At 41.2% G+C, this 21,786-nt stretch overlaps 3 protein-coding genes across 11 annotated transcripts; 1 reads left to right on the top strand and 2 right to left on the bottom strand.

Annotated features, from left to right (window-relative positions):
• Positions 1 to 175: 175 nt before the first annotated feature.
• Positions 176 to 5,464, top strand: rac3b (Rac family small GTPase 3b). Its single transcript, XM_020918409.2, has 6 exons — positions 176 to 429; positions 1,298 to 1,369; positions 1,589 to 1,706; positions 1,973 to 2,035; positions 2,742 to 2,901; positions 2,972 to 5,464. The coding sequence occupies exons 1-6, from the start codon at positions 395 to 397 to the stop codon at positions 3,100 to 3,102; spliced, it is 579 nt and encodes a 192-aa protein (XP_020774068.1). The 5' UTR covers positions 176 to 394; the 3' UTR covers positions 3,103 to 5,464.
• A 233-nt stretch (positions 5,465 to 5,697) lies between these two features.
• dcxr (dicarbonyl/L-xylulose reductase) lies at positions 5,698 to 8,751 on the bottom strand. Of its 3 annotated transcripts, none has more exons than XM_020918196.2 (8): positions 8,272 to 8,751; positions 7,636 to 7,733; positions 7,338 to 7,469; positions 7,196 to 7,238; positions 7,033 to 7,128; positions 6,886 to 6,950; positions 6,048 to 6,165; positions 5,698 to 5,839 (listed from the first exon to the last, which is right to left on the bottom strand). In XM_020918196.2, the coding sequence occupies exons 1-8, from the start codon at positions 8,360 to 8,362 to the stop codon at positions 5,736 to 5,738; spliced, it is 747 nt and encodes a 248-aa protein (XP_020773855.1). In that variant the 5' UTR covers positions 8,363 to 8,751; the 3' UTR covers positions 5,698 to 5,735. The 3 variants fall into 3 exon arrangements, with proteins under 3 accessions (XP_020773855.1, XP_020773854.1, XP_055005983.1); XM_020918195.2 differs by having other exon boundaries at positions 7,033 to 7,132; positions 7,315 to 7,469; positions 8,272 to 8,740; XM_055150008.1 differs by lacking the exon at positions 7,033 to 7,128 and having other exon boundaries at positions 8,272 to 8,749.
• Positions 8,752 to 9,307: 556 nt separating this feature from the next.
• Positions 9,308 to 21,565, bottom strand: rfng (RFNG O-fucosylpeptide 3-beta-N-acetylglucosaminyltransferase). 7 transcript variants are annotated; one of them, XM_020918318.2, is made up of 12 exons: positions 15,255 to 15,339; positions 14,895 to 15,062; positions 14,762 to 14,808; positions 12,888 to 14,700; positions 11,884 to 12,307; positions 11,372 to 11,420; positions 11,148 to 11,250; positions 10,932 to 11,085; positions 10,653 to 10,738; positions 10,275 to 10,440; positions 9,968 to 10,053; positions 9,308 to 9,883 (listed from the first exon to the last, which is right to left on the bottom strand). In XM_020918318.2, the coding sequence occupies exons 5-12, from the start codon at positions 12,232 to 12,234 to the stop codon at positions 9,808 to 9,810; spliced, it is 1,071 nt and encodes a 356-aa protein (XP_020773977.2). In that variant the 5' UTR covers positions 12,235 to 12,307; positions 12,888 to 14,700; positions 14,762 to 14,808; positions 14,895 to 15,062; positions 15,255 to 15,339; the 3' UTR covers positions 9,308 to 9,807. The 7 variants fall into 7 exon arrangements, 3 of the variants coding, with proteins under 3 accessions (XP_020773977.2, XP_020773978.2, XP_055006366.1); XM_020918319.2 differs by having other exon boundaries at positions 12,913 to 14,700; XR_008631756.1 differs by lacking the exons at positions 9,308 to 9,883; positions 9,968 to 10,053; positions 10,275 to 10,440; ... (4 more) ...; positions 11,884 to 12,307; positions 15,255 to 15,339 and adding exons at positions 15,423 to 16,880; positions 17,304 to 17,514; positions 17,630 to 17,717; ... (2 more) ...; positions 18,350 to 18,514; positions 21,409 to 21,565 and having other exon boundaries at positions 13,621 to 14,700.
• Positions 21,566 to 21,786: the final 221 nt, after the last annotated feature.

Genomic DNA, 21,786 nt, shown 5'->3' with positions numbered 1-21,786 from the left:
ACACACACATATATATATATATATATATATATATATATATATATATATATATATATATATATATATATATATATATATATATATATATATAAAACTTGTCTATGTTATATTATTAGGATAGCCTATATTTATATTTCTTATGTGATTTCCTAATTCTAATGCCTTGTCAGTCTCGTGGTCATACTCGACTCGCACTCCCTAAAATTTGCTGCTATTCCTTTAAGGATCTTCGGCATTTTTCGGAATTACTCGGTACTACGCGGTCGTCGACGAGCCCTTTCACTGCGTCTCCATCGCCGAGCGGACTACCCCACAGCTCCCATCTGACACAGAGCACAGACTGACGGATCTGTGACCGCTCAGTACCGGCGTGTGAAGCTCCAGCTCTGCACAAATGCAAGCGATCAAATGCGTGGTGGTGGGCGATGGGTGAGAGCCCTGTGTGCTTCAGGGATGTCTGTCCGCGCGGGCGAAAGCAGGGATGGGAGGATGCTATGAGGATAGGGGGCTGGGGCGCTGGTTCGCTACTCGTTTGCTTCTATGCGGGTTATTTTTGCATCTGTTGTCGCTTTTGTGAGCTACTACGCGTACTATAGTCGGCTACGTGTTGTTCACAGCGGTTTATGACAAAGGCCCGGGATGCTGAGGGAACACCTACACGCCTCACAGGCCACTGGAGGATGTGCTGATGCGTGCGGAGGAATGCGAGCAGGCCCTGCTCCTCTTCGGCTGATCCTCCGCTTTTATACACTGGGCCTTTGGAAGGGTGTAGACTGCTCAACAGAGCTATTCCATTAATTAGGAATGTGGTCTTGACAGTGCAGTTTGCTTTATTTCAGGCTCGTGTAAAATGGCTTATTTATGCAGGAAAAATAGACAATTAGGCCTAGTCTCGTGGGTCATGAAGTCATTGACGACATACAGTAACATGACCACTACATCACTTATTCACCCTTTCTCTGATATGAGGTAGGCTAGTGGCCTCTACAAAGAGTCCCTCTTCAGCGGGTCAAACTTCTGCTATAAAGAGACCAGTAGCCTTTGTGGTGACAGTGGCATCTTTGTGCATGTTTGTAACCTGTTAGTCCTGTCCATAGGAGCAAAGAGGAGTCTGTGTCTCTATCTCCCCAGCCTTGTGTGATTGCTTAGAGGGCTTGTATGTGGAGACCATAGAAGGGGGTGGTATAGGGGGCTGTTGTGTCCCTCAGGCCACGCAAATGTAGGGCAGTGTGTGTGGTACATAATGAAAGAGACACTACAGTGGAGAGTGCGTGTACTGACTGTGTATTCTCCACAGAGCTGTGGGTAAGACCTGTCTGCTCATCAGCTACACCACCAATGCCTTCCCCGGAGAGTACATCCCCACAGTGTAAGTTACACAACTTTCTGTTATGTTCATATGACCCAGGAAAGTTTATAATTGCTTACCGTTATGTATCCATATATGCTATTCACAAATTCAACTTCCCTTTGGTTCAACGATCCCCACTGTTTCACCTGCTCAGCCCTGTGCTTTGCTTCATTAATACCATACATACTTGATATTATTGTTGTGTGTTTTACATTGTCAGTTATGTTTTGTTTACAGCTTTGACAACTACTCTGCCAATGTTATGGTGGATGGGAAACCGGTAAATCTGGGCCTTTGGGACACAGCTGGACAGGAGGACTATGACAGGCTGAGACCTTTGTCCTATCCCCAGACGGTACTATCCACACATTCTGCACTGCAACATCAAAACATACAGCAAGAATTATACAAGGAATTTTGGAAACATATGGCATCCTAGCTTTTGTTGAACTCCACAATACCACGTTTTTCAAATGTGCAATAGAAAGACACTATTGCATTTCACATATTGGGCATAAAATGCAGAATTGTAAATGTTGTTTGTCCCTCCTCACTGTTCCCTCTGAGTCACTGTCATCAGGAGGAATTGCCTGAGCAGTCATGTCTTTGGTTTTCTCCCAGGATGTGTTCTTGATATGCTTCTCCCTGGTCAGCCCGGCCTCCTTTGAGAACGTCCGTGCTAAGGTCAGTAGGCTGACCCCTGGTCCTTTCATGCCGCGTCTGACCACTAGGAGGCACATCTTTGGCTCCACCTGGCTCACTCCGCTCTGTGTCCAAACCTGGACTTAGCACACTTCAGTTTGGAGTGGTGTGGTAAGGCCAGGTCTGGAGCAGGGCAGTGTCTTTGCTGAGGGATGCTCAGGTCTGCAGTGGGTTCACAGTGGAGCTCTCTGGGGCTCCTGTGTGATGGCACAACTTTATCTACAGCCGGACTCCCTCTGTAAAGACATTCACATGAAGTGTGGAAACACCTCATTTATTCTGGACATAAGGTACAACTGAAGTGTCTGAAGTATCAAAGAAGAACTAAAGTCAAACTACTGAACAGGTTTTACACTTAACTAGAAAACTGCAAATAATCCTCTAATAAAATTTTCATAGTTTATTCTGATCTCAAGGATTTGTGAATTTCATCTTATGATTAATATTTTTATACACATCAGATGCTTAATATTAAATAGCTTCAAATTATTAGGACAATAGAATTAAAATGCATCAAATAGTATATTTACATGGCATCCTTATTATGTTTTGCATACATCTGTTGCACAACAGTAGACAGAGTGTTGTAGTGGGCAGCTCAGCGTTACTGCAGTGACCCGGCTCACACTAAATCCTCTTCTCTCTCACTCACGTGTTTCTGTTCCTGCAAATGTGTATATGGCCCCAGTGGTATCCTGAAGTGCGGCACCACTGTCCCAACACCCCCATCATCCTCGTGGGCACCAAGCTGGACCTGAGGGACGACAAGGACACCATTGAGCGTCTGCGGGACAAGAAGCTCTCACCTATCACCTACCCCCAGGGCCTGGCCATGGCTCGTGAAATAGGTACTTCCCACAGCCCCAAACACTGCAGAATGTTCTGTGACTGGATTGTTGCTGATTGTTGTGTTTTTAGGAGCAGTGAAGTACCTGGAGTGCTCTGCCCTGACCCAGAGAGGCCTGAAGACCGTGTTCGACGAGGCCATCCGAGCTGTGCTCTGCCCTCCACCCGTCAAGAAGAGGGGCAAGAGGTGCACTCTTTTTTAGACTCCGCCCCATCACCTAGATGCCACCGCTGGTGCTCTGAGAATAATGAAAAGTGAGTGAGAGTGCACTGCTCAGACTGCTTTCTTTATATCAGTGTTTTTCCAAATGATATTAGCTACAAGACCATTATTATAGAGTCCAATTTTTTACCATGGCAATATGAATATGTCCATAGATTCTGTTTGAAAGACTGTCTACATGCTAGGTACTGTAGAACATGAGTGTGGCATGAGGGCTACAAGGGTTTTCCTACAACATACAGCTCTGAACCAGTGTGTGGGACACGGTGAGGTCACAAAGCATGCTGTAAACACTGGCATGAACACTCAGAGGCGTGTGCTTTTCCCACAGCGAGCTTTGTCTTCTCTGCACTCATAAGTGTGGTTTATCTTAGAGCAGTACCCTTCATTTCAGTCTGACTGCAGCAGAAAGGGTCACCTCCTTCCAGAGCAACGTCGGGTGTGTTTAATGCCTGTAGGTCAGTCTGGAGGTTTATAGTGATTTTGTATCTGCTATTCTAGGTTACTGCTTCTGTTATTGGTCAATGTAAGACTTGACTTCAATTGGGTTGTTACATATTCTAAATTCATACATGCATCTCTGACAGTAATCTATTGACTTGATTGAAGCAAGCAGTTGAGGCCATCAGATGCACTGAGGCTGTTGATACTGTGAAGGTACAAAGGAAGGCAGACTGAACTGGAGTGTACAAGTATCTCCACATTCACTCTCTCCTGTCTGGAATGAAGTATTAGTAAAAGACCATGAGTATTTCTGGCGGCCTTTGTGGTCAATGTCATACGAAGCCTTGTTTTATCGTGGCCTTGAGTCAGAAGTATAGGTGAGAGCTTACAGTGCTGTATGTGTCAAATAAATATTGTTTGCAATGTACCACAAGGTATAGTGGAGATGCGGTACTTAGAGAGTTGCTAATATTTAATATGATAGAAAGATTAGATTCTGTGCCATGTTCATAAGTACTTTCCACATGTGTAGTGTACACTGTATAAAATTTCTGTCAAACACATTGCCATCCTCTCCTTCTCCTGCTTCTGTTTAAATTTAGATTTATTCAAAAAGTTCAGGCAAACCACACTTAACTGACCCATGTTGGGGCCAAAAAGGAAGAATGCAGTAAGATATGCTACAATTATTTCTCATAAATGTGGCTTATTTCTTGTTTTTTTTTTTTTTTTGTAGTTGACACTGTTATAAGCAGAATATTTTTGTGTTTTTGTTTTGATTTTTGTCCAGATTTGCCTAGCTCATACATCTGTTTAGCATTTTGTGGTTGCCCTCACATTACAACAAATCTAGACCAGCCAGAAATAACATTTACTAAATTATAAACTAAAATAACAAATTTAAAGGAGTAATTGATCACTTAGCTGCAGATGATTTAGTAGTCTTTAAATAGCAGTATCCTTAATGATGATCTTTTGAAACTGCTGGTTAAGGATTGGAGAGCAGCGAAAAGGGGTCAGTGGTTATTAATAAATGAGTACACTCTATAGACTTTTTCTAGACAAGTGACTCTAATGTTGTCCCTGCAATGAAGTGGTGAAGAGGCAGGGTTAAAACAAGGCTATGATGTAATACACTATGAATCAGATGAATATATTTTGTCGAACACAACCCCTTAAAGCAATGACTTCATTCTTTAGTGCATGTGAGTGTTCTGTTCGGGCCTAATGTGATTCCCTTTGCACTGAGTGTGTGCCATAACCAAGAACTGTGCACAAGGGCCACGTACTTTCAGTGATTTTATTGTCACATTTTGGTACCATTCAATTTTGTTTTCCAACATGCTAAATGCCACCCAGAGAGGAAGAGGTTAAGTTATGTACAGTTAAAAAATAATGCATCATCTATCTTGATTCACACGTACCAGTGCATTTAGAACTTATGACTCTATCTATTGGAATTGAAATCTATTTGAATGATAGGCTTTAGTGTCTCCTGATGAACTGAGAAAGGAGCCAGTTTGTGCAAGTGGCCCTTATCAAATGCATTTGTGGTTTTTGGCTGCAGTAAGCGCCCCCATGTGGCAAGGCGCTGTTCAGCCCTCACTTTGTTTGGGTTGCAAACTTGCATAGCACCAGTGTGGTAAACTGATATCTGTGGTCTTGCCTAGCTATAATTTAAAATGTAGCTGAGAAACAGCAAAAAATGTGATTTTACTATTGCATGGAAAGTGTCTGGTATTGAGCTGCTGTAACTCTTAGGAGTGGTACGAAATGCATTGGCCATGTACTTATGTAATGTAAGATGACTTGTTCAAACTGTTTGTCTTATTTTTTATGACTTAACGTCTGTGTGGTGACATATTTCAATTTTGTATACTAAATGTATGGAGAACGTGCTCTGCTGTCTGTCTTTATTCACCAGCTTCAGTACCTTCTCATAACCCTGCCTTTACATGTACATTTTACTCCATTGTAAATTATTGACTGGTGGTTTATGGATTATAGTAGAAGTGCTGTAACGCTAAAGGCAATCATTTGAAAACATGCTCTAATTTTTAACCTCCAATGTAGCTGGTTAAACTGCTTTGCCATGGGACTGCCTTAAAAGAGGGGGGGTCACACTCAGAACTGGGGTAAGATGACTTTAGTTTAATGTAAAAAATTATCTTAACAACACAAGAAGCCCCCATCCACTGGCAGCGTTGCTCCACTGGTCATGTTGCTCTTGTCACTCAGCAAGAACAAAATACTATTGACCACATCTTCCACTTCTGTAAAAAGACACAGACACTTTCACCTTTGTGACAAAATATGAACAGAAGAAGGTGCAGATTATGTGCGATTTATGTGGGGCTAGTCTACTAATACATTTTCTTTTTATTATTTCCATAGACATATATACAAAAGCTACACTGACTTTTAAATTTCAAATTATGATACCATGTGACGTGAGTCAAACATGTTTAAGAATATGTGCACCTGCGAATTGACCCAGGGGGATGCGAGACTTCATAGCACTTGCTTTTTCAGCATCACTCCAACCGATACGTCCCATCTCAGTCATCACCACTGTGGGGTTCACACAGTTCACACGGATCTGTGCAAAGTAAGAATGTTAGGTTAGACCATGCGTCTCTAACCTGTAGCTCGGGAGCTACCAGTAGCTCTCCACCCCCTTCCAAGTAGCTCACCAAAGGATTTCTGAATTACACATATTGTGCTTAACTAAAATATGATTATCATTGTAAATGTATCATTTTGATGCTTAACTTCTGCACTAATGAATGGATAAAGGTTTTCTAAGCTTCTAACTGTACCCCATCTAAGGCTCACCATGACTCTTATACTTTCTCAATTTCTTGCAACCACTAAAATTAGTAGCTCTCTGGCATTTGGTTGGAGACTCCTGGGTTAAACTCTGCACAGGTAACTTAACAATGATCTGTCAAGACCAGCTGCCACAATGGCTTCCCTCTGTACAAACTGTATACCAAAATAAATTACATCTGTGGGAGCTGGAATCATACCACCAACCTGTGGGTCAATGGATCTGACCGCTCTACCAGTGTTTATGTGTTTTGAACGGCAAACCTTCAGATCAATGGACAAACACTCTGAGCTACTGTCACCCCAGATTCATCAACTAGACATCTAGTTGATTCAGTTTTACAATTCTGTATATGCCCTTTCAAATACAAACTTGTAGTCATGTAAAGCCAAATAAAAACATGTAAATCGTAGTAATTGAATGTAGTAAAATACTAAAATGAATATTCTATGTTAAATAATGTGTTTTTCATTTTTATAAGAGTTTTACCTTATAAGGACCCAGCTCCAGAGCCATAACTTTGGTGAGCATGTCCAAGGCTGCTTTAGTTGAACCTACACACATACAGAGTGATAAAGTACACATGCACTACTTGGATACATTTCATTTTCCTTGTGGAAGAATAAAGTTACTGACAGTAGACAGTGTGATCCCTGAGAGCGCACTGTGAAGCTTGACTGGACACATTCACAATGGACCCTCCAGAGCCCCGTGCTTTCATGGAGCGGGCCACTATCTGTCACACAGCATCGTGACTCAGAGGAGTGTGCAAGCTGAAAGAATAAACTTTAATCTGTACCTGAGACACATGTAGAACTGCCTTCACATTCACACTGAATAACCTGCCAAAACACAAGGAAGGAGAAATTAAAGTTTTATTGACAACTGGAAAAATTTGGAACATTATTATGTCCATACTGGTCAAACTTCTCTGGGGTGACCTCTAGGAATGGTTGCAGAATGGCACAGGCTGCATTGTTGACAAGCAGATCAAAGGGTCCTGCATGCTCCAGAGCAGCTGCTGTAGCCCCCCAGTCAGACAGGTCCACACACACAGGAACAATGGAGGGGCACTACACACAAATTTCAAACTTCAGTTCCACTATAGAGATTCCATATTCCATGTTGACATAATTTATGCATGTGTGAATTTAAACTGAACAACTTTTAGTGAGGTATTCTTTAAAGTTACATAGCCTATCTGAATCCAGTGTAGTGCGGTGTGTATTAAGGTCCCACCTCGAGAAGCAGGCTGTCCAGGTCAGTCTGTGTGCGTGTGAGAGCGGTCACCTTTGCCCCACAGCGGGACAGAGAACATGCTGTGGCTCTGCCAATCCCTGTCGTATACAAAAACAGAAATGTATCGACTGTGTGACGGGCAAACGACTGAGAAGCAATGTGTCTGTATCAGACCCTGTGCAGACACAACCACCCAGATCTTCAGCCAACAGAATCTAATTTAAAAGCTCCACACTCCCCTCCTCCTCATCACGTGTGGTACCAATAAATCTATGAGACCACCATTTATTAGAGTAGTGTCCCATATTTTTAGTGACCATGAACAAAGTGGAAAATCATCTTCGGGTAGTGTCATATCAAAAAAAGCCGAATAGCAGAACCATGCCTAGTACCCCAATCCCTTTTATTATGAAATTCTATTTCCGTAGTCTTAAAACTGCAGTCCTTATTAAATTTACTGCACAAATAAAATCACATATATGAATTTGCTGAATATTTAGTAAAAGTTTTGACATAACATTTAAGATTAAATGCTGAAGTTGCCAAATAACCTACTGTCATTAGCCAAACACTATCAAATAAAATTGTGAAATCATGGAGTGTCGTGTTGTGTGTAAACAACTGGAGGTGTCTCACCTTTCCCTGCTCCCGTAACTAGAGCGTGCTTCCCCGCGAACGAGATCTCCATCTGTCCAAGAATCCAAGACCAGCACAGGGTCGTGCCCATAAACTGTACACTTTTATACAGTCTATGGTCGTGACCGGAGAAACCCACCGGGTTTTGGGGCCGGACGGCGGGGGAGGGCTGCACTCTGCAGGAACTGGAAACACACTTCTTTCTTCTTCTGTGGACTTTGCTTTGTTTCACATGAAAACAGCACTAGGCTTTGTAAGCGACTCACCACTGAGCAAGCACCGTCACACATGAGCAGCAAATTCATATGATGGTCCATCGGGTTAGTCCAGGTCCAAATCCAGGTCCAAGTCCAGGTCCGCGTGTGTTTACACACTTGTGTTGGGATTTCCTGCTTCTGGGGGACATTAGGCCCTGGGTTTGATTAGGAATCCTATTTTCTGCATGGTTTTCCCAAGTTTTGTAGCTTACCTATAACAAATACTGAATTTAATTGATGTTTTTATCTCCCATAAAAGGCCTACATTTGTTCTAACTGGATATCAGTCTGACAGTGACCCCCAAACTACCACTATTTGAGAAATAGGCTACATAAATGTTCATGTTTAGAAAATTTAGGCCTACGGCACAATTATACAAACGCTTACAAATTAGCTATTCTAATGTGCTATATTTCAAGCTAAAGTATCAATTGAGCAAATGGGGTAAAACTTTTTTTTTTGGAACTAATGGACCCTATGGATGGTTCACATCCACATGTCCATAGAACAGTCCATCCACAAACTGGAGGTAAGATGGGTCAAGTGTCTTACCCAAGAACACAGCTGGTGAGAGCAGGGATAGAATCAGCAACCTTTTAAGAACAAATGGTCTACATACTGCTGCCTTTGACCCCAAACCCTTGCCATCAAACATAACTTATTTCAACCCAATGTATTTTCTGTCCCCAGAATGGGATGTGTCCCTATGCATTATGAGTGTTACAGATGTTAATCCCTACAATGTGATAAATACCCTTCCAAACACACACAAAAGAACTACATTTCTGACTGAGCTAAAAGCTTTATTTTCAAAAACGCATCATAGAATAATACAAGAAAAATCAGTCAATCCACCGACCAGCAGTGAACTACATAATATTTGAAGCGTCTCTCCACAACACTGGGGATAATAACACTTAAGAAGTCCCTCTGCTCTTGGAGCCATCTTTTTTGTGGGGGTCTGCTCATAACACACACACATACAGTGCAAACATGGGGAAAAACCCCACTGATGAACAAAGTGATATCAAGAGATGACAATTACCAATGTGGACATGACAAATATAAGTAGTGTTTATGGCAAAGCCTCCTCAGGTCAAACAGCTGAGCAGAGGTCAGATGGCAACAGCCTACATAGTACACCCTATTGCACTTACAAGATACTTGGCACTGACATGATTAGGATTTTCCCCTTTACTACTGTCAGCCAGATACAATTTTGCATCACCATTTTCAGACCATTCTTTGGTTTTAAGGAGGCTCAGTGCAAAGAGTAGTTCAGTGACCAGGTTCAAGTTTAACATTTGGACACCAGTCAGTATCTGGGTACAGCAGACAATGAACTGTCTTAAACCTGGAGATAGGACACAGTAGGTTATTCAACAAACATTTTTTCAAACACAATTTTCTCTACAATTAAAACCATGTAAATATTTACCGTGTTGGGTCTTCTGCAAGTGAAAACCTTCCAGCAACACTGACCACATTTCTTCTGTTCTCAAAGCCTCCATAGCTGAGGGTGACCTGGGCAAAACAAAATCAGGCTCAGGGCAGTTTACTACAAGTAATTACTATCACTACTAATGATGCTATAGCCTTCTATATACAGTACAATTGGAACTTTTGGGGAATGCTGCATACTTGACTGGAATAACCAGTTTTGAAAAACAAACAATTACAAATTCAGTCAAGTCAAGGCTTATGGTCTTGGATTACTTTTTGCTAAGTAATTTTGTTGTATGTACCTGCTCCAGGACAGTTTCTGGAGGCAGCTTCCGCAGGTTCTCCAGATGAGAATGAAACAGTGGAGTGTGGGTCAGTTTCACCTCCAACAAAGCCTCAATGATGTAGCCAATTGTGCAGTCATCCGGCAGACGAATTTTCTCTGCAGTGCTGATGAAGTTCCCTAAACTGAAATAACAAGATATCAACATGTATCTTTAGTTTTTTACTAACAAAATATATTTCTTTGCCAATTCAGTCAAGTAGTAATATAGTATAATAAGAAAAGTACCCAAACCCCTGGTCCTACATATGGAATTTTGATTGTGGATTGGCAATGGTTCGGTATTAGCTAGGAATAAAAATAGATTGTAGTGTTACTGAGAGACTACCTGACCCACCTGGCCCAAGGGCTCATCTTCAAAGCCAGACCACGACTGATGCAGAAGCCTGCTCCTCCTGTGGCAAACCAAAACTGCACAGACATCTACAGGAGTAGAGAAAATCTGTAGTTATAATAACTTCTGGTTGCACAATATAATAATTGTACTCTAAGTGATTGAAGTGTGGTTGTAGTATATAAATGACTAAAGTAATAAAGTCTGCCATCATAGCTATAATGGGGGCAAAATCTGATTCTGTAATAAGGCTTTTGTCACTTAAGAAGTGAACAGACTGACCAAGCCATTGCTTTTGACCCTCTCGGAGGCCTCAATGGGGTGGTCCAGGCTGGGTCGGCCCAGGTACACGTCCTGACTGTGGTGATAGGAGGACAGCAGCAGCAGTAGACTGGGCAGCAGTACATAGTTGTCATCATCCACATGGCAGAACCACCTGCATAAACACAGCGTTTTATATTGACCCACTGGGGACTAAAGGGGGTGCTGTGTACTCACTTTTTCTGTGACTCAATGAACTTGTCATACTCCACCGACATCTTGCAGCATAGAGCCTGTCGAGTGTGAGCTGCTGAGCAATTTGTGTTGATCAGATTAGCTCCTGCCAAAGAAAAGAGCATATTAATTAAAAAAAACTATCATACATAATAAAATTTTACTTCATTTGCATTTTAAACATGCCTTCATACGTTTAACAGTGCAATCACCTCACTGCTTATTACCTGTCCTCAACTGCAGATCCTTATCCTCCCCATCAGTGAAGATGTATGTCTGAAATATGACACAATTAACTGCTTTGTGTAAAGAGACATGCATTTATTCCAGCTTTTTACTTACAAATTAATTTGTAAGTAATGATTTACTTATGATTGTAAGTATTGATTTACAGAATTACAAATCCTTTGTAATTCTGTAAATAAATACATAGTAATATTTCATAAATTGTAAAATGCTCATGAATTACAGGAAAATTATTCAATGGCTGAGAGAAAAGACACTTTAATGTTTCTTAAATTTGTTCTGAACTGCGTAATTTTTGGAAACACAACAGTATGTAGTGTGTAGTGTAAAGAAGAATATTGGAGACATGAGCAGAGAAAAATTATGATGTTGTACATTATGAGATGACAAGATAAAGCACCTTGTCAGGTTTGACTTTTTAAATCAATTATCCCGAAACTGGGATATTTCTAATTACATAGGCCAATAGCCTAAAAAGATGAATTGTGCTCACCTGCCGCTTGGCGTGGGAAACCCAGGTCTCGATTAGAAGTTCCAGTCTGGATTTATGGTATTTTCTTGTGGTTTTCACAGCAATAAAAACATCCTCTATATCCAGCAGTTCATGTTTGATGTGGCCAGTAGAGGGAGCTCCTATACTTTTCCTCCTCAAAGGGACCAGAGCTGGTGTGTCGCTGAGGCTTCTGTGAGTACCATTTGGAGCAGGCCTGACCTGGGCTTTTGGCTGGGGTAGAACCAGTGGTCGGGCTGGGGGCTGCAGGCAGGGTAGAAGAAACAGCAACCCACTCAAAGCCAGGGCGAGGCAAAAACACAATTTGTTGATGCCCACTGAGGCTATGTGCATGGTGAAATGCCTCAGGGCCAATGTCCCAGAGAGGCTTGCCCCATCGTCATATCCTCATGTCCTCACAGATGACCTGCATATGGGACAAAGACACATTCATCTCTCAACTGATATGAAAGAAATAAGAACATTTCTTCATTTCTCTCAGGTAGTCTCATTCTAAACAGATGTCAACATTAAGATTCAACACGGCTGGATGATGATTAACCTACACTTTGTCTGTTCCTTTAAAAATCACATTCAATTATTAGCATCTAGACTTCTTGCCAGTACCAATCCCCCTCTTTTAGCTGTGCAGCTAATTCTCCTTTCAAAATACCCCACTCGCCACTGTTGCCAGCAGAGGGGGTAAGACAACAAATTCATGAATTGAAGAGGGATGATTAAGAAAAGGAATACGCGTATGTGTAGATTATCTGTTATAAAATAAGCCCTTGCCCATAGGCCTTAGGTGCCAGTTCAAATATAACCTAAAAGCATTAAAACAAATAAGCCAAACCTACCACTAATCCTACACTATTAGCCCATGTATTTCATTATCGCGTAGGCCTACCAACTCGCAACAGATGACACTATAACTATCCATGTAATTAAAGACCGACTCCATGAAACCTAAATAAGACCGTGTAGCCAAAGTGGAAAACGTTACTCACTAAACAAATCCTTATCCAGACTCACGTGAAGACAACAGCGGCTCCACACCGCAGCCTCGGCGCAGATCTCTCTTTGTTTGCCCTCCCTTTTCTCTAAATTCACGGACATACAGAATTGGCATTTAGCCCAATATAATCCGAATAAGCCATACAAACTAACATTTGAAACTTTCGGGGAAAACACATCTGGGTCGATCGTTTTCGCCCAGACTGCGGACACTTCCGGAATGTGGCTGTTTCAAAATAAAAGCGAGTGAAAAAACTTTGCCCAAGCTGCTGTGTGTGAGTGGGTGTTTATCACAATGTGGGGACCGAAATCCAGTTACTTCATAGAGACCTTGGTTTGAAGGGACCAGAACTACATTTTAATATTAGAACAACGACATGGTTAAGTATAGGTCTATTTCGGTTAAAGTTTTAGGTTAGGCTTAGGCTAGGCGAAGGCCTATAGTAGCCTATAGTTAAGATCAGGATCAGTCCCCTGGAAATGAATTAGTGTTAAGCTAACGTGATTGGGTGAATTTTAAATACGAAAAAAGAAAAATGTTAATTGTACATTAAGTGTACTGGATACATGTATAGGCATACTTAGGCTACTACTTGTGCTCTTTAATTTACTTGAAATAAATAAAAGATGTCCCCCGTGATATAAGAAGACATTAACATCTTTGGCTATGTCCCCGTGAAGTATGGAAACCCAACATGAATGGGTGAGTCATGTACCAAGCTCATATGTATTATTATATTATATTTAGGCTGTAATATTCTTGCAAACATTGTCAAACGATAAATAATAACATTAAATATAATAATAACAAACAGGTTTAGAGGAATTTTCAGTACATGCTAGCAGCTTCTGTCACAGAGTATTACCACCATGTTCAAGAAGAGGCACCAACAGCATTGAGTCTATAGAAAACACTCAAAATGATCTAACTGTCTTGTAAAATAAAATTGTTTTACATGTTATAGGCCTGTTATAGGCTCAGTTACCATTATACAAAAATACAAAAGTATATTAGAAGCAATCACTGATAGTTTGATTTAGTTCCATAGATCTAGTTGCACTGACTAACTGATAATTGTAAATAAAGAAGTTGATATATGGCACAGTATATGGCACATCTCAGCTTTGTGCATCAGATTACAAAACATACTGTTGGGTTACAGCAGTTAGAATATCAACACAGGTACAAGAAATTTATTCAATGTCCAAAAAAGCTTTTGTTTTAGTCCCTCTTGGCTTAGGTCTGCACTGGACACACAGTCACAGAGTTGCAGGTGTCTAGAGTGTATTCAGAGCGGAGTCGGAAGGCGGGGATCAGGGGTTCATTAAATGCAGTGTGGAAAGTGTGGATCAGCTCAAGACCACTAGGCAGCACCCTAAAGAAGGACAAGACCCCCTCCTCCCAGTCCAAGTACACCACCACTGTGCACTCAGCACCTTCATGGTACCTACTCCATCTATGGCTACTTGGGACCCTTTTCTCCATAATATTATTATGCCAGGCTGAGTAATACCAGTGGGAGCAGTCCAAAGCCCAGGAGAGGCAGTTGCCCCCAAGCTTACTGGCACAAGTTTTTCCTTTCTTCTGGATCCCTCTATAAGTAACGGCTATAGACACCAGGCCTCTCCATTTTACCTCCCAGTAACAGCGCCCCATCAGACCCTCACTGCACATAACCTGGTGCCAGAATTCAAAGCTGTCTGCCCCCTCTTGGTCAGGGACATCACCATCTATAACACAGTTGTTCTCAAAGCACTGGAGCCCTCTGTGTGCTGTGTTCAGGTCCATTGTGAGTTCACAGGCATCTGTACAAACAGGCACAGTTATCAGACTGGCAGCTAACACATGCATTAACAGCATACTTACACTTTTTTGGCCCTGGACTCAGCCGATACAATCCACCATGCTCTGTCCTGGAAATTAGGGATAGTCAATCATTTTTATCATGTTTTTTTTTTCTTGGCCCAGAGATAATAAAAAATGGCCACTCAGTGTTTACCTGAGAGTGGTGAGGCTGCAGGCAGGCTGCTCCCGTGCTGCAGACAGCATGTGTATCCCTGAGTCTCCAGGATGGTTGTACCTCAGATCCAACTCTCTAAGCTGACAGCTGTCCAGTGCACCTCCCAAAAGACCAAAGCCTTTCTCTGTGAGCAAGCAGCCCGAGAGCCTATAGAAGACCCAATCACAACAAACATAATCTTAACTCAACCTTCTGACATTTTCCTCAAGGAGAATTTTAGTTTTTCTAAGTCATTATAACTAGTGATGGGCGAATGGAGCCTCGTGAAGTATTGACACCTCAGTCGCAATATTGTCTCAAATGGTTCGACGTGTCTGAGGCCTCTAGAGAAACACTGACCTCTAGTGGACAAATTTAACCATTGGCACGCAGGTATCGATGATATTGCTAGAGTAAGACAATACTTGTGTGCAGAGCATACACCGTACCTAACAACAACAATAATAATTTAAAATTATATGTAAAGCGCAACATAAATAGAATGCTGTAAATAAGAAAATAGGTTACCTTGTTAGGTGGAATTAGATCAAAGTGATCCCAAACCATGGATCGCTTTTTTCCACTTGTAGATGCCATCGAAAGTGAAACTCTGCAGGGCGGTGTCCACAGCACTGCGATAGAAGGCCTTCTCAGCCCCTCTGTCATTCACTGGCTTCAGCTTGAGCTTTGCGGAAGGAGCTTCAGACAGAAGATTGAATTGAGAATTGAAGAAGGTCAGATGGACATAAAGAGCAGCCAGAAACTCCTGGACACTCAGATGTATGAAGCAGTAGACCTTCTCCTGGTACAGTCCTTGCTCTTCTCTAAATACCTGAGTGAACACTCCAGAGCACACTGAGGCCGCTGCAGCGTCTAGTCCACACTGGCTCAGGTCAGACTCATAGAAGATTAGATTTCCTCTCTGCAGCTGCTCAAAGGCCAGTTTTCCCAGAGATTGTACCATCTTCTTGGTCTCTGGAGTCCAGGGAGAGTCCATCTCAGAGCGCCCATCATACTTACGGCCCTTCACTTTGGTGTGGACCACCAGCAGGTGGATGTACATCTGAGTGAGGGTATGGGGCAGTTGGCTCATGGCTCCTGCCTCCATCACGTGCTTCAGGACAGTGAAGAGGATCCAGCAGAAAATTGGAATGTAGCACATGTTGTGAAGGCTGCGGTTTGTCTTCATGTGGTTAATGATGACTGTGGCTTGTTCATCTTCAAATCTCTTCCGGAAGTACTGTTCTTTCTGTGGGTCAGTAAACCCTCGCACCTCTGTCACCATGGAGATGCACTCAGCCGGGATCTGATTGGCTGCAGCGGGGCGTGTGGTTATCCACAGTTGAGCGACAGGGAGGAGCTTTCCCCTGATGAGGTTCACCAACAGGACATCCAGGGGGGCAGACTCTGTAATGTCTGTCAGGCTTTGACAGTTTTCAAAGTTCAGTTTAAGTCTGGACTCGTCTAAACCATCAAATATGAATACAACTCTAATGTCATCAAAGCTGCAGACTTCAGCTTCTTTAATCTCTACAAAGAAGTGGTGAACAAATCCCACAAGGCTGAAGCTCCTGTCTTTGAGCACATTGAGCTCTCTGAAGCTGAATGGGAGCATGAAGCGGATATTGTGGTGGGCTTTGGATTCAGCCCAATCTAGCACCACCTTCTGGACACACAAGGTTTTACCTATGCCTGCCACTCCTTTCGTCAGCATTGTCCTCACCAACTGGCCTCCACAGGGAGAATTCCCAAACATTTCCTGACATTTTACAGTCTTGTACCGGTGTTTGCGAGCGTCAGTTTGTATCTGGTGAACCTCATGTTCAATGTCGACGCCCGCATTGTTGCCCTCTGTGATCCATAGGTCTGTGTAGATCTGACTGAGGTCAGTTTGGTGTCCGGCTTTACTGACCCCCTCAAAGACAGACTTGTATGTCCTCTTCAGTTTGGATTTCAGTTTTGATATGCATTTCACAGCTTTAGTCCCTTAGAAAATAAAACAGAATAAATTCTGTCACAAATGTGCAAAAATATCTTAGGACATAATATGTAAAATCATTTGAATATAATACAGATTTGACACAAAACTGTTATCTACAACAGGTAACAACTTCTCTCTCAAAAGTGGACCCACACAGCGGACCCCTGTGTGAGGCTTTTGTTTATAATGCTAACAAAGAAGATGTTGAACTCTATACCAGTTTTGGATTCATGAGGATAGGCAAAGTAATTACAGAGATATTAACCATGAACCAGACCAACAAATCTGCCATCTGACCACTGAACCAGAACTGCCAGCCTCCAGTTCAAATTTAATCTATAAGAATCCTACAATGGGGTAATGATACATGAACCCAACCTGTTGTTTCACTGTAGGTATCATTCCCCAGAAGAGAGCCCCCCACTTACGACTGAGCAGACACTGTGCCAGGTTGTTCTGGTTCATTTTTCGAAGGAAGTGTGTGGACAGGTGAAGCACTGCCTCTCTGCTGCTCTTTGTGTCCTCATCCTCATCTTTACTCATGCTCTCCTCTGGGTCAGTGTACATCTCTTCACTTAGAATCCTGTCTAAATGATTCAGTTCACTCTCCAAAAATGCTTCAATAGTCACTTTGAGCTCCTGCAAAGTTCAGACCACAATTAATATCACTAAATATATAAGCTTAGACATACCTTAACATATCTTCTAGCAAATTCAGAGCTGTAAATCCATTAATTGTTTTCAAAATACCCACCTTCATGATATGACTGTGTGATTTGTGATGACTGAATTCTGATCTGTGCTGGTCACTGCCCAAAGAAGACATTCGAGGCTTTGAAAGGCTGTGCCACAAATGGGAAAATGAAACACCATTGGTCCTATGGGTAAATTTTGTGCTGACAGCAACATATATTATCATCACCTTTTTGTCTGATTTAAACCGATGTCAGACCTGACCTCAAGTGACTGCGTGTTAGATTTGAAATCATTTCGATGCTCCATGGACCAGTCACTCCTTAGAGAGACGCAGCTTTCTTCAGAGGTGAGTGCCCCTTGTTGGATCCTGCAGAATAAAACAAGAAGCACAGCAACTTGGTGAACATGATATTGGCATTGACTATAAAGTTTAAAATAAGAATTTACACTCATACCTTTCATTCACTGAGTCCAGATCCTGGTTCAAATCTTTGGACACACCTCCTGGATCTGAGGATGTGGGCCTGGGGAAACACAGAACATGACTGCATCTTTATTCATTACAAACTTTGGCCTATATTGTTTATTGTTTATTTATTTGGATCCTCTTTAGCTGTCACCAAATTGGCAACTACTCTTCCTGGATTCCTACTCAAAAATACTATGCTACAAAACAATTTCGATACATTAAAAATACCATATCACATGTACAACCAACCACTGGGCTTTATTAGATTGTTCAATCAAGAGAAAAATCTTCAACAAAAGGCTTCCCTACTGTTTTTGAAATGCGATTAGGTGTGCCATGGAGCGGTCACTGCGCGTGCTCACACAGTTGATGGCTGGACCGAGAGCCCCCTGCTGCTCCTCCATCGTGCCGGTGAATGGTGTCCCTTTGGTCAAAGCAGTGTCACCAAGGCCCATAAAAATCTGCCCGCCATTACTGAAACTCAGAAAACACCAAAGATGTTTAGGCCTATAGGTTTAAAGTGAAATCTGACTCTTATTTCTATGTTTAAATATAAAACAGGTCCTCCCAGAAACACAGCAGTTTGTAGAAAAATATGTTCAAAATCTCATAATTGGCATAATTACGAAGTTAAATCTAAAGAAGCTGGGTATACTGGAGCTATTTATTTGAAATTATTTTTGACGTAAATGTAAAAGAAAATTTTGAAGTTACTGTAACTTTTTGTCTCTATCAGGGTTTAGAGATTTCAACTGCTCAAAAAACATTTAAACTACTACAGACTCTATTTGTGTGAATAAATTTTGATTAAATTTAATTAAAAGTCTTTAAGTAGTCAAAATAATGCATAATGTAAAATGTTCTGAAAATATTTTTCAAGTACTGTCCCATCTTTTTGTCAACTCCGGCAGTCATTTTCAAAAACCTAATTAAATCAGGCACTAATACAATTATCTAAGTCCCCGAGGGTCCTATTTGATATTCTTACTCACACACACAGCTTGGGCACTTTTACCCTTTTTCATATTTAAGGCAAACGGTGTTAAAATTCCTGCTGTCACAGCTGTAAAGTGTCAACTCCATCAGTACATTCTTACACATTTATTTAAACAGTTCTGTTGTGAGTCTAAGCCTTGAGTGATGCCATCATGGCAGCTAACACATGGAATAAAAATGCACTAGCTACAGTGTGCCATCTATGTTTTATAAGGGAAAAATCTGCATTTGACCTCTGTCAGACATGAATCTGACAGAACTTACACTTTGCTGACGGAATTGACAAAACCACCTGTAGCCTTTAAATGTGCTTAAAAATCGGTTAAATTACCATTTCACAGTTTAAGTTTGATACAATACACTTTAATACAGCCAAAATTGCAGAAATTATAAAGTCAAGTGAAAATGTGTGACAGAGTTGACAAAAATGTATCAGATGAGAGTAGGGATGGGCATGATTAATCGATTAATCGATAATTGATCATTAAGAATTTCATCGATTACGTTAATTTTAATCGATAAACCGAATGTAGGTTGCTGTGCATAGCGTGACCAAACAGGGGTCTGTACATGTGTCTCTCTGCACTCAGAAGGAGCGAGCAAACAGAAACAGTAGGTCAGCCTGCAGCGTGCCGAAGCACAAATGCGTATTTAACGATGATTTGTACAAGAAATTCCACGCTTTCTGTTGCGTTCGGGACAAGTGTGAGTCCATGTGCACAGGTTACAAAGCAGCACATATGTTTCGGTGTCCAGTGGGAAAAAGTTTTACCAGGTGAGAGTCGCGCAATGTCGATGACGAGTCCCCACCTCCCACCTCCCGTACGGTGTCCTGGTTTTGACAAACGCAAATCTGGTCACACAAACCTGTATTCCACTGAATCATGTCTTTTAATCCGACAGAAATTGACCGCATCAGCGACACAAGAGCTGTAGTTTTATCTTTGCTTAGTTTATGCAAATTAGCGATGCGGTTTTAAGTTTCGTTTCTGTGAGAGTTGCGCAAAACTGAATTAAACACATTATAATCTCAAACGGATTGATGTGGCTCTAGAGTCGTTACGGTTTATATGTCGTAAAGTTGAATTTATTTATGCAGATTAGTAGTGCAGATAGTAATAATAATGATGATCATTTTAATATAAAAACGTTAATGATTAATCGATAATTGATCGTTAATTCTTCCGACGATCGATTAAGAAAATTTCATCGAATGCCCATCCCTAGATGAGAGGGAATGGAAACACTGGAGGAGCATTGGAGAAGCAGAGGAGGGTGGATGCAGATAAGAGAGGAGGGGTCGAGGGAGGAGGCAGAGTGGACGTTCCTCTTCTAGTGAGTTTGGAGGTTGGACATATTTGATCAGTTGTCACCAGTATTCACACATTTTGTCAACTCAGTCAGGTTTTTGTCAACTTCGTCAGATCCATGCAAGGGAGTTTGGAGGGAGTTTTTGTCAATTTGTAAAGAAACTTGAATTTTGAGATTGAGTCTATGTGGTTTAAGTAGTAAAAGGAATTCCTGTCTGTGTTAATTATTTCCAGAAATGTAGGGGAGACAGGGGCATGTTATCACACTTTCTTTATTCCTATCTCTGTCTCAGAAACTGAACACGACAGTTTTTGAGAAAAAAGGCAGTGTGACAACATGCCCCAGTCTCCCCTATGTTATAAAATTAAATATTTTTTATTTATTTATTTTATTTTTATTTTTTTTAAGGAAATTGAGATATTATGAAACTTAAAGACTGTAAAAAGTGGACTAAGTCAGTGTGACGTCACCCAAAGCCTTCAAGCGCCACTCAAAAGAAGCTCGCGATGTTATACCTTGGATCTATAATAACATTTTATTATAGTTCTGTTAAGGTGACCAGATTTTCAAAATCAAAAACTGGTTTGTGGTGGTTGGTAAATATAAAAATGTGAAACGAGTGCATAATGGGTGGAGAATTGTTCTGCACTTGACCAATTCATAACTAACGTATTTTTGTATTTTACCTAGATAAATGACAATTTATGCCTCTTTTTACTGTTAGCAGGGAACATATTGGTTCAAAACAGGGACACCTGGGACATTTCTTGTATAAAACTGGGACAAATCACTGGTTTTGTACAAATCAGCTGGGACAGGGGACACAGGGCTCAAAACTCAGACTGTCCCGGGTAAATAGGGACATCTGGTCACTTATTCTATGCGCTATACAATCTACGGTACCGCTAGGACCTCACTCTACGAAGATATACAGCTCTCGTGAATATAAAATGCTTAAAAAATAAAATAAAATCAAAACCTGTTTTGTTCTGACTCTCAAGAATCACTGAAATATAAAATGGAAAATATATTAGACTCACAAAATAACATAATGACTTTACCTGTACTCCACGATGGAAGAAAAACTCAAACAAGTTCACTGCAGACAACCCGTTTTTCTGTCCATGTAACGAAAAATAAGGCTGCCTTCACCGTGTTTTGCCTTTTCATTTCCAGTAAATGAAACTGAAAGTAAAATAAAATCAAAGGTTAATGAAACAACTGCGCCATCTAGATTGGGATTTTTCTTTTTTGGAAAGCAGAGCAGAATTTTGATCTACTGTGAATGATATTCTCTAGAGAGAATTAATAACCCTTCTAAATCTGTATCTTAAATAAATTAAGAATTGCTTTTTAAATGTTGGTAGGTCAATGCATAATTTTAAAAAGCAAAACCATAAAATTCTGGTTTGAAAATATGTAAATTCCAACAAAGACAA

The sequence above is a fragment of the Boleophthalmus pectinirostris genome, unplaced genomic scaffold, assembly GCF_026225935.1.
Source record: "Boleophthalmus pectinirostris isolate CB_2022bp ecotype Guang Dong unplaced genomic scaffold, ASM2622593v1 HiC_scaffold_14, whole genome shotgun sequence".
Taxonomy (NCBI): domain Eukaryota; kingdom Metazoa; phylum Chordata; class Actinopteri; order Gobiiformes; family Gobiidae; genus Boleophthalmus; species Boleophthalmus pectinirostris.
The sequence above is the reverse complement of the archived record's forward strand: the minus strand, read 5'-3'. Positions and strand labels throughout refer to the sequence as shown.